Genomic DNA, 15,207 nt, shown 5'->3' on the forward strand with positions numbered 1-15,207 from the left:
ACTTTTCCTCTGATAACAACAGAAGCTGCCTGGAACAGGTTCCCCTCCTCCTTTGAAACAGGTCTAGATGTAACCTGCAGGTTGAGCTAGGCCCAGGGTGTGTCCTGACAATAGCTGACCACATTTCCTTTTGCCACCAGGAAATGGAAAATGCCTGGAACGAGTACCTGAAGTTGGAGAATGATGTCAATCAGCTGAAACAAACTTTACAGAGGCAGAGTCGACGATCCTTCTTTCTGCCTCAGGTGACCAGCCAATGAAGTTACCATTTCCCTTTGTAACCTGCTTTCCTCCAGAAACCTTTGTCCCCTTTGACCAGGGTTCAGAAAGATATATATGCATATTTATATACATCTCTCTGTCTCTCTCTGTCTCTCTGTCTCTCTCTCTCTCTCTCTCTCTCTCTCTCTCTCTCTCTCTCTCTCTCCCTCTCTCTCTCCTTCTCTCTCCCTCTCTCCACCTCTCTCTACCTGCCTCTCCACACACACACACACACACACACACACACACCCACACACACACCCCAGAGGTGCTGGTGGCACAATGGATAGAACTTTGAACCTAGAATCAAGAGGACCTAAATTCAAATCTGGCCTCAAACATTTATTTACTAGTTGTATGATCCTGGACAAGTCACCTAACCTCTGTTTCCCTTAGTTTCCTCAACTATAAAATAGGAATAGTAACAGTACCTACCTTGAAGGGTTGTTGTGAAGAGTAAATGAGAGAGTATTTGTAAAAAGTGCTTAGCACAGTGTGACACATAATAGGCACTATATAAATGCTTATTCCCTTCCCTTTTACACATGAGGAAACTGAGTCTGAGAAAGGGTCAGTAACTTGCCCAGGGTTACACAGCTAGTAAAGTTTCTGAGGTCAGATTTGAACTTGGATCTCCTGACCCCAGGTCTGGCGCTGTATCTTCTGTGCCTGTTGGGTTTGCCTGTGAGTGCCTAAGTAGTATTGAAAAGTCAGATCTCATGGAGGAAAGTCAAGCCTTTTCTTTCATCTTCAGGAGAGATCTCAGATACAGAAGGATCTTTGGAGGATTGAAGATGTCACTGCTGGCCTGAGTGCAAATAAAGCAAACTTCAAAATCTTGGTGGAGTCCTTCAAGAATCCAGGTGGGAGGAAAGTGCTTCTTTTGGCTGGCCAAGGAACCAGTCTGGCTTGGAGGGGGTGTGGGGTGGGATGAGCCAGCGTTCTCAGAGGTGTGGGATGACCGTTAACCAGCAATGTTGACCATACACTGTAGTGAGTCATGGGCAGCTGAAGGATGACATTTGGGAAGAGAACCCCTGCCCTTTATTTCACAGTCTGTCCCTTTGTCCCTTAGAAAGAAAAACAGTGCCTTTGTTTCTTCACACGCCTGTGCCTTCAGTCCTCAAATCTCTCAGCACTTCGGAGAGCAAACGACTCCCTCAGACTAGCCCTCCAAGCAGCCCTCCGTGGACCAGCCCTGCGAAGACGCCCCTGGAGGTTCGCCTCTTTCCACAGCTGCAGACATATGTGCCCTATAGAACCCACCCGCTCCAGCTGAGAAAAGTGACCTCTCCTGTCCAGTCCCCTACAAAGCTGACGCCAAAGGCTGTGAGTATGGCTGAGCAAACAGCTGTTGCTCTTTGTCTGGGAAATCCACATCCCTACCCTAAAAATAGGGTGGTCGCCATTCGCCACACTGCGCCTCGAGTGCTGCTGGATGTGGCCATGTGGGAACCTGTTTCCTTCCTGGCCAGTGCTTCAGGCAGGAAGGAAGAAGAACAGGCCCAGTGTATTAGGGAGCCAAGTGCTGGTTACGGATTCCACTTCCCTTTCTGGCACTTTTGTCCACCATCTTTACAGAGGACTTGAAAGGAGAAAATAGGCCTAAATTGGCACAGGAGGAAATTGGTTCAACATAAAGAACTGGAGAACAGTTGAGGAAGTCAGGGACCATTTGTACATGCTGTGCTAAGCATCAGTATCCCCAGCAGCGGAGACTACAAGGCATAGGCCATCATTGCACCTAGCAATGTCTTTTGTTTTCATATTATCTAGAAATTCTCCTGTGCTCCTCCCCCCACTTCCCAAAAAATTTCTTTTTTTTTAATGAAAAAGAGGAAACAAAGGGAAAAAAATTCAGCAAAAGTGATCCAAGACATTTTTAAGATCTGACATTATATTCAATGGTCCACACCCTTCTCTCTCCCCTAACCTCTGCAAAGGAGTGGAGAAGGTGTCTTTTTATCGCTTTTCTTTGGGGCCCTTGCTTGCTCTTCAGTGAGCGTTTATTAAGCAACTACTGTAGTCTGGGTACTGAGCTCTACTGCCTTGTGTTACACACTCCTGCCGCTCAGCTGCTGGCCATATACACTGTCTTGAGTAAAGCTGTGTTTGGAAATGTGAGATGTGGATCAGTAGAAATTCCAGCTGACTGGTAGGCAATCAATGATAAATGGCCTACTTTACTTAACAGTCTACGTGATGGGTCAGGGATCTCCTCAATGAGCCTACTTCCTCCCTCGGTATAGATCGCAACCTCCTAAGCACCTTCTCATCCCGTAGGATTCTTCTCCATTGTCTTCCCATCATAATTCCACAGAGGACTCACCCAGTGTCCTACAGTCCTTCCTATGCTTCTTTTAATATCTTGAGGAGCCAGTGTAGTATATTTGAGCTGCCCTCAATTCCATTACAGGACTGGCCCATCTCCTTTTCTGATTCTGCTTATCAGAGAATCGTAGGGCCACAGATAAGGAGCTAGAATGAGCCTCAAAGGCCACCACCTTGTCCGTCCCTTCTCCCATCTTATAGATAAACCTCAGAAAGATTTAAATAATTAGCCCAAGATCACACAAATATTAAGTGAAGGAGTCCAGATTTGAACCAAGGTGTTTTGACTCTCAAATCCAGCACATTTTTCACTGTTCCACTGTTTGGGATACTTCTCATGCCCAGGTCATTGTTGGTAAGGTCTTCTAGCCTGCTTAATGATGTATGTATCTCTCCATTGCCCATTGAATCATCTGTGAAGTTGTAGACAACCATAAAAGTAGCATGAAATAGTTATCTCTTCTGTCCATGCGGATGATTCTGGCCTCGCTGACTATAGAGGTACTCCCCCTGCTCAGGGCAGAGCTCAACATGTGGCCAAGGTGAGGTACCTCTAGAATGGGGGCCTGGAAGATAGAACCCATGTGGGATCAGAGCCCACGGATTTAGATGACATAGAAATTAACCTGGCCTGGAAACAGATCGAAATGAACACCATGCTGAAAAAGGCCTGAATCTGTGGCCAGTATGTGACCGATAGGGCTGTATCCTTGGACAGTCCTCAGAGTGCCCCCAGGGCATATGGCATCTTCCCAGACACTGTGCCAATAGTGGACGTTATTGTTCAGGTGGACGTTATTGTTCTCACTTAAATCATAACCCAGAGGGGGATTGGAAGTGAGAGGAAGCAATCATTTCAGATTCAGGCTCTAATTTCACAAATTTAAAAAAATGTGCTGGCATTGGAGGAGGAAGTAAGGAAAGGCAATCTCCAGATCCCTGTGCTGAATTAGGCAGAACCCAATCAAAGGAGAAAGAAAAGTAAGCATGGGGAGGGGAAGGGGATGCAGGGAATTAGGAAGAGCCCTCCCCCCTTTGTGGCAGCCAAGTGATGTTCCATTGATGTACCGAGAAACCACAGCCCTCATCAGACACCACAGACGGAATATTTTAGGAAAAACAGGCACATTCACAGCAGACAATGTGGGACGACCAGTGTGTGTTTGCTGTGAGCCACCCACGAGGTCTGGAGGTTCAACCCACAGACACTGGGTCACAAAAGAGTCTGTAGCCACACACAGAGTAGAGGGAAAGACCAGGGCCCTGCAGGGACCCAGAGACTTTTTATCCATCCGCTGATCTGCACATTGCACCAAGGCTGGTTAAAAGATTTGCTCTTCATGGAATAACAGGGAGCCCATGTCCCACAAGACCTAGGCTGTTGGCTAGAGATCTTTCATACAGTGGGCTCCGTGGTATTCTAAGCTTGTTAATAAGTGGGAATGATTTGCTAATCTGTTCCCTACCTTAGGGAAGTCACCACAAAGAGGGTAGACTAGAGGAATAAGGTATTGTTCATTGTGGAATGCCAAGAGCAGTGGACCGAGTGTCTGCTAGCTCATTGTGTGTCCTGAGTTTAAACCACTTAGCTTCCATGATCCTTTGGGTTTTCTTATCTGTAATACTCTACTGTACCGCCTCAGTGGAAGGGGTTGGACCCCCAAAGGTGAACACCTTCAAGAATCCCCTGGCATAAAATATTTACTGGCCTGGCATGAATGGTAGTGAGCAAAGGCGGAGTATTGATGCTTTTCTACTTGGATGACAATGCTCACCTAATAACCTTATTTTATGTCATTAGGATTCCTAAGCCCAAATATTTGTAGCAGCTCTTTTTGCAGTGGCCAAGGACTGTTAACCAAAGGAAAATTGCAAATGTAACCAATTATGGTATATGAATGTAATTGTGCCATAATAAATGAGAAAAGGGGCAGGTTCAGAGAAACCTGAGAAGATTAGTAGGAACTGATGTAGAGTGAAGTGAGAAGAACTAGGACAATAAGGCTTACAATAACAGTAACATTCGTAAAGACAAAGAACTTGGAAAGCCTTCAGAACTCTGACCAATGCACTGACTAACCATGATTCCAGGAGACTAATGATGAACTCATCTACCTACCTCCTGACAGAGAAGGGATGGACTCTAGGTAGAACGAGATACACATTATTAGACATGGCCAATGTGGGAATTTGTTTTGTTTTAAATGAGGGAACAAGGTGGAAGGGAGGGGAAAAAATGCTGAAATGAGAAAGGAAAAAAAGAATATCCTGGCCCATCTTGAGTGTTTCATTTCTATGTGTTGGATACCAAGGGATTATTCCACTTTTATTCTCCTGAACAGGAAGATGAGGCACCACCCCGACCCCCCCTTCCTGAGCAATACAGCCCTGAGGACCCACCTCCAGCCGTGCCTCCTCTTCCTCGGGAAGCCACCATCATCCGCCACACCTCCGTGAGGGGCCTCAAGCGGCAGTCCGATGAGAGGAAGAGAGACCGGGAGCTGGGGCAGTATGTGAATGGAGATTCCAAGGTGAGAGTTGGGTAGGAGATAGTCACAGGCCACTCCCAATACACAGGTAGGAATTTGGGAGCCAGGAAGGAAGAGGCAGACAGCAGAACGTTTGGGGGCTGAATTGGAGGGCCGTGGGCCTTGTTACATTTGTTAGGATCTTTGTATGACCCCTGGGCTCAGGGATGACCAGCTCTGCATCTGCTTCCTGTAGGTTGAGCTCCGTTCATACATGAGTGAGCCAGAGCTGGCATCCCTCAGTGGTGACATGAACCAGCCCTCCCTCGGATTTGTGGGCCCTGACAGTGGCTACCAGACACTACCTGGGAGAGGTAAGGCGGGCCCTCGCTGTCTGCAAGAGGAGACCTAAGCTTTGTCCTTTTTTAATAATGATAATAATAATTGACAATAATTAGCATTGTATAAACATGTAAGGTTTGCAGGGCATTTACAAAGATCATCTCATTTGATCCTCACAGCTACCCTGTGAGGCACGTACTATTATTACCCCCATTCTACAGATGAGCAAGCCGAGGCTGAGACATTAAATGACTGGTCCAGAGTCCCATAGGCATTAAGTATGTGAGACAGAATTTGAACTCTTGTGTTCTAGACCCCAAGCATGGCACTCTATATACTGCCCTGAACAGCGGCCTCCTTTTTCTAGGCGTTTAATGTGTGCTTACTGGATTGAGCTGAATTTCCCTTGGGGGAAGGTGTGTGTATGTGTGTTACTTGGGATCCACCGTGCCAGGTCTGCCGCCAGCCTTATTAAATGGGACCTGGGCCTCAGGTCTGTCAGCTGCCAGCTCAGGCTTTGTCTGGGGAGTGAAGGAAGCTGTCTCCCAAAACGTCAGCCTTCTAGGGGCTGGCACAGCCATGGAATGCGGCTGAGGGCTTCAGAAATCAGAGCCCTTCTTCTGACCCAAAGCTCCAGTATAGGTTTCAGGGATCTTTGCCTGAAAAGTGACCCTCCAGGAGCTATTCACCAGTGCCCCTGAGAATGGAGCTTGATAAAAGCCATAGAGTGGAGTCCAGGCCAGGAGCTGGGGGACATGCCCTCTCCTTCATCGGCATGAGGCTCATAAAAGGTGCCAGCAAGGCTCTTTCCCCACCTCATGGGGAAAGCTGGTATGGCAGCTAGTTTCCTAGACACTGCCTCCCAGAAAAAACTTGGGACTTGTCCCAGTCCTTACTGGACTCCTAGCTCACTAAGGAATCTCGCCAGCTATTCACATACGCCTGCAGTGCTGGATTTGGAGATAGAGGTCCTGCTCTTCACGACCTGTGTGACACTCAGCAAGTCCCCTAACCTCTCTGAGTCACAGTTTCCAGTACCTAGCTAGAAACACATAGTAGGCACTTAAATACTTGTTTATTAATTTCCTCCTCTCTAAAATTACAGAGCTGTTGTAAATGACTGCTAAGGTGCCCTCCAGCTCACAAATCTATGAACCTGTGGCCTTGGAACCTCCTTAATTGGAACCCTTTATGTCATATACATATGCATATATACATACACACATCCATATATACACATATACGTATATATGTACATGTATATATATACACACATATAATTAAATATTTCCAAATTACATGCAAAACAATTTTTTGACAATCATTTTTTAAAAAATCTAGTTCCAAATTCTCTCCCTCCCCCGTCCTTGAGAAGACAAGCAACTTTATATTAATTTTATTTATATATAGATATAGATATGGATATGAAGTCATGCAAAACAGTCAGGGCCCTTTGAACTGTGTGTGGCTGCAGAGGCTAGATGGATTCCCTCGGTCAGGCCTTTTAAACACACCGAGGTGGTATTCTGCCTCTTTTTGAAACTTCCTGAAGAAGAAACTGAGTCCCAAAGAGAAGGAAAGTGGCTTGCTCAAAGACACACAGCCGTACCTAGCATGAAAACCCAGCTCTCTTCACTGTCCATCAGTTTCTCTTCACACTGAATCACAGTGTTTCTTCTTGAGGAGTATTTTTTCAATGCTGCTGGTCCTCTCCTTCTGGCCCCCTTCCATGTGGAGAAGGATGGGCTGCTGAGCTGAGCACACCAAACTGTAAGGGCTTTGGGGGTTGTCCTTGGACATGTGCAGAGCTCTCACATGAGGAGGAATTGGGGAAAGAGGGAGATCCTTGGCTGGAGCTTCTTCAGCTTCTCCTGTTCCAGGGCAGTGGAGAAGGGGAGGTATTGGGCAGATCCGGGCTGGTCCTCAGGGGGCATGGGTGGGCACATTGTCTGTGTACGAAGCTTCTTTGCCAGAGCATCCGAGCCCATTTCTTTTTCTCCCTCTCCTTCCATTGCAAAGGTTTTTCCGGCTCCACATCCAGGCTCCAGCAGTCATCTACCATTCCTTCCTACGTTACACTCAGGAGGGGATTAAATGCGGAAGGCTCAAAGGTAACCTCTGCATGATGGCCCAGGTTTTCCATGCTGTGGTCAGAAGCTTGATTGTGGCCCTGTCAAGGCTTCTACCCTCCCTGTCCCATGCACTAATCACATTTCTTTTGGCAGCACCATCTTCCAAAACTTCTTTCCTGGGGTCAGTTATCTAAGATGGGTTAGATGGGGTCCTCCCTGGTCCCCATTCCTCCCCTCCCCTCCCTTAAGATCTTAAGAATCTTAAGATTAGTTGGTGAGCAGTGACAGATATGGAGAGAAAAAAAGAGAACAGCTATAAAGCCTTTTAAAATTAGAATTTAAATTTGAATAATTTTTAAAAAATAAAAATAAAAATAATTTTTTTAAAATCACAGGATTATACAGCTAAAGCTGAAGGAACCTCCAAGACAGTCTAGTCAACCTGCCATTTTTTTTTTAACAGATGAAGAAACTGAGAAAGATATAGAAATGTGGCTAAGGATACACAGGTAGTCACTTGATGGAGTTCAAACCCAGGTCCTCTGACTCCAAAGTCAGTGTACTTCCTACTTTCTACCCAGCCCTAACATCTCCCATCCTTCCAAGCATTTCCTGGGAGCCAAGACTCCTCAGTCATTCAGGAGTGGGGATTAGAGTAGACGAGATTCACTTGAATTTGGGGTGGGGGTAGCACGGGTATGAAAGTCTCTGGATGACCCTATTTGCCAGGCCCAGGCTGGGGGCCAGGTTGTCCAAATCTGTGCTTCCCAAGAGATACTGTTTCATCTGCATTTGGGATAGGGGAACAGGACAGGACTTAGGATTTAATTGTCAGGGTGATCTCCAGATAAGAAGCCTTCCTCCACCAACACCTATCTATATTATTCCTCTGTACCCTATTGTCACTCAGCATTACTTTGCCCCTTCACTTCCCCCTCTTGGTTTCCCAGGCTTCCTTCAACACTCAGCTTAAATCCCACCTTCTGCAAGCCTTCTCTGTTCTCCCTGGCTGCTAATCCAGACTGCCTTCCTTCAGTCTGTAGTCATTTCCATGTTATCTCTCCCATTAGAAGCCAAGCACCTCGAAGGCAGGCACTGGTTTTCTCTCCCTGTATATCTCTAGAGTACGGTGCTTGGCACATAATACCACTTAATAAATCCTGTTTTAAAACTAATTATCTTAAGCCTTAACTTAATTAATTGTCTGACTGTCTTAAAGAGTTTCCTGAGGCCCTGAGAGGTTACTCACTTGCTCAGGGTTCCACAGTGGGTGTGGGTCAGAAGAATAGCTAACTCCTTCGCCATCCTGCCTATCTCTGTGGTCTGCAAAAGAAACTGTGTAGAGCTTCAAGGAGGCCATTACCTGCCTGTGCAGCCCAACTGTATTCCTTTCCCATCTGGAAAATTCTGATTCCGTTGTTCTTAACCTTTTTTCTTGTCAATGTCTGGTGGAACTTATGATCCTCTACTCAGAATAATGTTTTTAAATGTATAAAATAAAATACATACAATTACAAAAGGAACCAATTATAGTAAAATAGAGTAATCACAATGTAGACTTCAGGTTAAGAATCATTGTAAATCTAGTAGAAATCTCTCCAGGGCCGAGGACTTAAGAATCATGGAACTTCATCATCTATACCAATGACGGTATTTTGAGAGTCAGTTCAGTTCAATTGATTTTTAAGTCATCATGTCTATTTCTCCATGACCCCATTTGGGGTTTTCTTGGCAAAGATACTGCCAAGTATTTTGCCCTTTCCTTTTCCAGCTCATTTTGCAGATGAGGAAACTGAGGCAAACAGGGTTAAGTGACTGGCGCAGGATCACACAGCTAATAAGTATCTGAGGCTGGATTTAAATTCAGGAAGATGAGTTTTCCTGATTCCAAGCCCATTTGAATTCAGATCTTCCTGACTCTAAGTCTGGCACTCTGACCACTGTGCTACATAGCTGCGCTTGAAGGTGAGCAGTATAGGTCAATGACACCCCAACAGCTGGAAAAACTAATGGGATCCCAGGCTGTCTTGGCCAGGACAAGGGGAGAGGCTAGCCTCACTGTCCTCCAAGTATTGTGCTCAGTTCTAGATGTTCTGTGCTTAGAAGAGGAGCATTGACAAGCCAGAGAGTGATTACAGGGATGGTGAAGGAACCATGTCACGGGAAGACCAATTGAAAGAACTGAGGAGGGTTAACCTGGAGAAGGGGAGACTTCAGGAGGCTATGTTCATGGTCTTCCAAGATCCAAAAGGCTGTCCATCAAATGATAGATGGATTATATTTATCTTGCTTGGCCTCAGAGGGCAAGACTAGAAGCCCTTTGAGCAGATAGAAGTTGTGGAGGCAGATTTCAACTTGGTAAAAGGGAAAATGTTGTAATAATTAAGAGTTGGAGGATGCCTGAGGGTGCAAGGCTTGGAATAAAATCCACATTCAGATCCTGGCTCAGACAGTGAGTAGCTGTGTGACTCTGGACACATCCCTTACCCTCTTTCAACTTCAGACAACTCCCTAGGACTTAACTCTGGAGTCACTGCCTAGCTGTATTCTGAGCTGGTAGGGAGGGTTCCCTCTTGCTAAAGAAATCATAGGTCTTCTGCATATTTTAGAGTCCAGACACAGAGAGAGGCTGTCTGGACCAACTGTTGAAGACAGAAATTCATAGGATGTTGGAGTTAGAGCAGGAAAGGACCTCAGAGGTCATCTCATCTTGTCCGGCTCACTCATCTTATGGAAGAAGTTGCCAAGGGCCAGAGAAGTACAGTGATTTCCTAATTGGTAGAACCAGGATTCAAACCCAGGACAGCTGACTCCGTAGCCTTCATTCTTCCCATTGTATCATGATGTAGAAGGTTGGGTGCAAATGGGACCAAACCATCCTCCACACAGCTGCTGAAATAAACTTCCTGCAACGTGAGTCTGACCATGCCATGACCCTGACACCCATGCCCTTCCCAGCCTGGCTCCAGCCTACCTTTTCAGGCTTATTTCCTACTCTTCTCTTTCCCACATTCCATATTAGACCCAAACTGGCCTCCCTATTTCTTCCTAATCTCAGCCTTCCTCCATGGTTTTTCCTAGGCTGACCCCATGCTTCGGCATACTCTTCCCCATCCCCTGCTTCAAGGCCCAGCTCAGGCACAACACCTAGAGGAAGTCTTTCCTCATTTCCCCTAGTATTAGTGTCTGCTTCATCCTCCTCAGTTAATTATACACCTACTCGTTTTGCTGACATGCTATTTCCCCCCACTAGAATGGAAGCTCCATGAGGGCAGGGACTATCTTCTAAAATTTCAGTTTATATCCCCAGCGCCTAACACGATGCTTGCTGGATTGGATTATATACCTCTGAGGCGTCTTCCATCCCTGAGATTATTCTCTGTGAAAGTGTTTTGAAGAGGCCACAGGGCAAGAAGTTACTACTGGCGGTCTGAGTTCTTCTGTGTTTTGGGCTCAGCCACTGAAGTTGTGTGTTCTGTCTGTCACATGCCTCCTTCCCAGAGACCCAAGAGTGCCTTGGAGCGCCTGTATTCTGGAGACCACCTGAGGGGCAAGATGAGCGCTGAGGAGCAGCTGGAGAGGATGAAGCGGCACCAGAAGGCCCTCGTCCGGGAACGCAAGAGGACACTGAGTCAAGGCGAGAAACAGAGCGTGTCATCGTCCCACACGTTCAGCCGCCCCAGCCCTGGAGACCTCGGCTCAGTATGTTACTAGGAGGACAGGGCTGGTTGTGCTTCCCGCTTGCGCACTTTAAGGCAGGGCTTCTGAACTCTGCCTGAGCGAGCTGTTTGCTTCAGCAGCGCCAATAGTCCTGATTAGGGTTTTCTCCTCAAAATGAGGGCTGTGTTTGAGCAGGAGAAAGATGGTTAAAGAATGGAATGGGAGATGCTACAGAGAGAGAGAGAGAGAGAGAGAGAGAGAGAGAGAGAGAGAGAGAGAGAGAGAGAGCCTCTTAGTGGATAGGAGATGTCTAGAGAGACATAGTCAGTCTAGAGTTTATTTCAAGAATTCCCTGGAGAGGCCATTCTAGGCATTCTCTATCAGCCTTTCAGAACTTTATGACTGATTTTGCATGGTGGATGGGAGGGTTATTCCAGTGATTTGCTAGGGAAGGAGCATAATGAAGTAACCGTCCCTGGAAACTTCAAAGTGTATGTCACAGGAGGGGCTATGGATGTGTGTTGGGGCTTTTTTAGTGAACTATGGCTTCAGGCGGAATCTGAACAGTTCCTTTGGAAGCCACGAGATACTTGGGCTCAAGTGGAGAATATATGAGTTTGTGATGCTCCCCTGGGTTACTAACCAAAGCCGAGCTAACAAAAAGAGCGTCCTAATTCCCAGGAGTCCAAATGGCACAGTAGTATTAGATGTATGTTTGTCTGTCTGCTGTCTATTTCTTCTCTCTTTCTGTCTGTCTCCTCTCTCTCTCTCCCCCTCCCTCTTTTTCTCTTTCTCCCCACCCCAAATTTTAGTTCAGTTGTGTGTTTTGTGTTTAATAATGTGTTTCTCTAGATATTTAGCCTGATTCTTCCTTACGTAATTCATTGCACAAGTTTTCCTGCTTTTAGAATTATTGCTCATCATGCCTCTAATGTCGCCTGTTTTGTTTACAGAAGCTTCTAATTTGTGTTGGACATTTCATAACTAGCCCACTCTGTTTTTACCAGGCTTCATTGTGTTAGCAGCTATGCCTTAATCGCATAGCTGATCCCCCACCCCAAGTGTGACTTCTCCTCCCTCTCCTCCAGTCCTTGTCTAGCGTCCTCTGCTCCCCAGCCAGTAATGCTGATTTGTGGTTCACTTGTCTCTAAGCCTCTGCATTGCTGATCTGTTCCCTTCTAGGGAATACTAGCAGAGAGCTAGGCAACACATGTTTATCTGAGTGAAGTCCTTCACCCTGGAAAGCATAAATGTGTTCACAATCTTTGCACATTCCAGTGAGCTATGCCGAGTCTAAGTATTTTTTTTTGTCATTCTAGTTCATCTGATATATGCACACAGTTTCTTAATGACACCTTTTGCTATTGTGTTGACAGTAATTAATGATTGGAGTGAATATCAAAATGTGCCCCTCCCCCCCACCTGTAGTCAAGCAGCCTATTTGTAGCTATTAATTTAGTGGCCAGAGAGGTGAGCTCCAGGGGCACTGACCTGTACAGAGCTGCTGTTGTCCACTGGCTCTCTCAGCCTCAATGTGTGGGTTACTGACCAAATAAGATAACATTGCCTTTTTTTGTTTTGTTTTTTTGCAACCAGGTGTCTCAAAATATAGAAAGAGTACAGATACAGAGTGACTCTTGAGTAGTTTCTTGTGGGTTTTTTTATTGTTGGTTTGGTTTTTTTTTTTGGAAGAAACACATGTATAAGTCTCTGCATTGACACCAATAAAAATGTTGCTTGATGATAATGGATTGATGTGTTTCTTACTAGACCGCACCGTAGAATAAAGAGGTCTTCTTCTTTTTATGGAGGTGATCAAGCCTGGCTTAAACAAGTGGCTATCACTCTTCCAAGACTGGAAGAAACTACATGTCTTCTTTGAGGATCATTACATGATTTCTCTATCACAGGAGCTTCAACATCCTAATCATTTCAAACCTTCAGAATCATTCACCAAAGAGGGAGTGATGACCACTTTGATATATAGTATGGAGAGCTTGTGCATGAATAGGTTGAAATCGGCTGATTTTATCTTCCTTATTATTGTCATTAGCATTGTTGACAGATGTGCCTAGGACTCTTTGGGGTAGGAAGGGACAGAGGGAAGGGAGAGGACAGACATCTGCTACTGTCTAAGAGAAGAATGGCATGGAAAAGCCTTCTTCACAATTCATAAAAACGCGGTCAACGTTAACACTTTTTAGGACACAAGAGGGTACAAGTTGGCCTTTCCTGCTCTGACCATAAAGCATTTTCAGGAGATTCACCTTTGTACAGAAAGAGGGTTATTAGAAGACTTACAATGAGCATAGTTTTTAAAGTACCCATGGTTTTTGCCATTGAATTAAAAATGGCTTCACCGATTCCACATGAACCCACTCTAATTTCAAAGTGACTCAGCTCCAAAGCTACCTTCCGGTTCTGTATGCTTAACCATGGGCTGCCTCATTAGCTGATCTTAATAGCTATTATATATGGAAAGAATTCACTAACATCCCCACTCTACCAAGAGGTCAGTGAAGATCTTTGTTTTTCCCTATTTTCAAGTTCAATATGTTGGTCTTTTAATTAAGAAAGGAGCCCATGAGCTCCCATGGGCTGGTAGTAACTGTCCTAGCATCATAGATTTAGAGCAAGAGGGAACCTTAGAGATTATTTAGTTCTATCCCTCATTTCATAGTTGAGGAAACTGAGGTCCAAAGAAAGATGAAGAATTTGTGGAGTTCCCTGTGTAATAAGTAGCAGAGCCAATATTTGAACCTATGTCCTTGGACTCCAAATCCAACGCTATTTCCCCCATGCCACTCCAACAATCCACGTTTGTTAGCCTCACCAGCTGGCAATCCTCTAAGGCGTTTACACAGTGCAGCTGATTGGGAGATTTGGATCAGGCCCTGGCTGAGGGGCTGAGAAGTACCAACTGGGCGTCCAGCTTGCCCTCATCCCAATAGAGGCGAATAGCTCTGAGTTGGTATCCTAGAGTGAACAGACATCCTTTGGGTCTAGCGCTGGTTGTGTTTTGCAAATATAGCTAATCCCAAGGTTCCAGAGAGGCATCAGCTATTTACTACTTAAGAGGCTAAGCCTTGGGAAACAGGCTGTTTGTTGAAAGGGTCAGAGATTTTTCATTTTCCTCTCCAGCTTTTTGATAATGACTCCCAGCAGCCTGGGTCCCCCCTAAAGGAAGGGCAGGTTTCAGTTGGCAGGGACCAGTGACCACTTTTTAACCCTTTTGTGTCTGTTACCAGTGGAAGCGAGAACAGGACTTTGATTTGCAATTACTTGAGAGAGCCATGCAAGGAGGGGAGAAAGATGAGGACGGCTGGCTGAAAGTGCAGGCTACTCCCGTGACTGAGATGGACCCAGAGCCTCAAGACTATGACATAGACATCGACAGAGAGGTAAAGCTGGTGGGGCTGCCATCTTACTGATGGAGGCATCGCTTTCCATGGCCTTCTTCTCTACAAGTCTTTCCCAGGCTGGGTGTGCTAAGTGTTTCTTGCTGTAGGTCACGCTACAGTGTTTCCCAGATAATCTCTCAAAGAAGAACCAAGTTAGTCTCCATGTATGAGCCTAGGATCTCAAAGCTGGCATCAGGACAGAAAATAGTGTAGAGGAGATGCCAGCTCAAGACCTGTTAAAGAAGCGCTCTCCAGTTGGGAGCTGGAGGACTCCCTTGAGCGAGGAGGACCAGGCTTTGTGACAGACAGGGCTGCGGTGAAAGGAGGCAGTGTCATAGAGCATACAGTGAAGAGTCCATTAAGTGCCTACTCTGTACCCAGCGCTATGCTAGACATTGGGTCATAAGGATAAAGAATGACAGGCCCTGTCCTCATGGAACTTACATCATACAGAAGGAGACAATGGATAAACATGGACACAGGAGAGTTTGAAGAGGGAGGGAAGGAATCACTTTATCAAGTGCCTACTATGTTCCAGGCATTTTGTTAAGTGCTTTACAAATATTCTCTCATTTGATCCTCACAACAACTCAGGGAAGGGAAAAGAAGAAGTATTTATAGAACACCTATTATGTGCTAAACATTATCCCATTTGATTATCACAATAATCCA

At 45.7% G+C, this 15,207-nt stretch overlaps 1 protein-coding gene across 8 annotated transcripts in view; it reads left to right on the plus strand.

Moving 5' to 3' along the window:
* The window catches only part of PLEKHA7 (pleckstrin homology domain containing A7), a 261,079-nt gene that overhangs the window by 232,564 nt on the left and 13,308 nt on the right, over positions 1-15,207 (plus strand). For 7 of the 8 annotated variants that reach the window (XM_021005362.2, XM_021005363.2, XM_078148643.1 and 4 more), the window contains 8 exons: positions 141-245; positions 1,016-1,124; positions 1,337-1,590; positions 4,935-5,123; positions 5,317-5,434; positions 7,422-7,513; positions 10,976-11,176; positions 14,383-14,535. In XM_021005362.2, coding sequence (XP_020861021.1) covers positions 141-245; positions 1,016-1,124; positions 1,337-1,590; positions 4,935-5,123; positions 5,317-5,434; positions 7,422-7,513; positions 10,976-11,176; positions 14,383-14,535 — 1,221 coding nt within the window. The remainder of the gene's footprint in view (positions 1-140; positions 246-1,015; positions 1,125-1,336; positions 1,591-4,934; positions 5,124-5,316; positions 5,435-7,421; positions 7,514-10,975; positions 11,177-14,382; positions 14,536-15,207) is intronic. The other variant, XM_078148642.1, reaches the window with a different exon arrangement.

Source organism: Phascolarctos cinereus, unplaced genomic scaffold (assembly GCF_003287225.1).
Source record: "Phascolarctos cinereus isolate Bilbo 61053 unplaced genomic scaffold, phaCin_HiC Scaffold_9;HRSCAF=440, whole genome shotgun sequence".
Classification (NCBI taxonomy): domain Eukaryota; kingdom Metazoa; phylum Chordata; class Mammalia; order Diprotodontia; family Phascolarctidae; genus Phascolarctos; species Phascolarctos cinereus.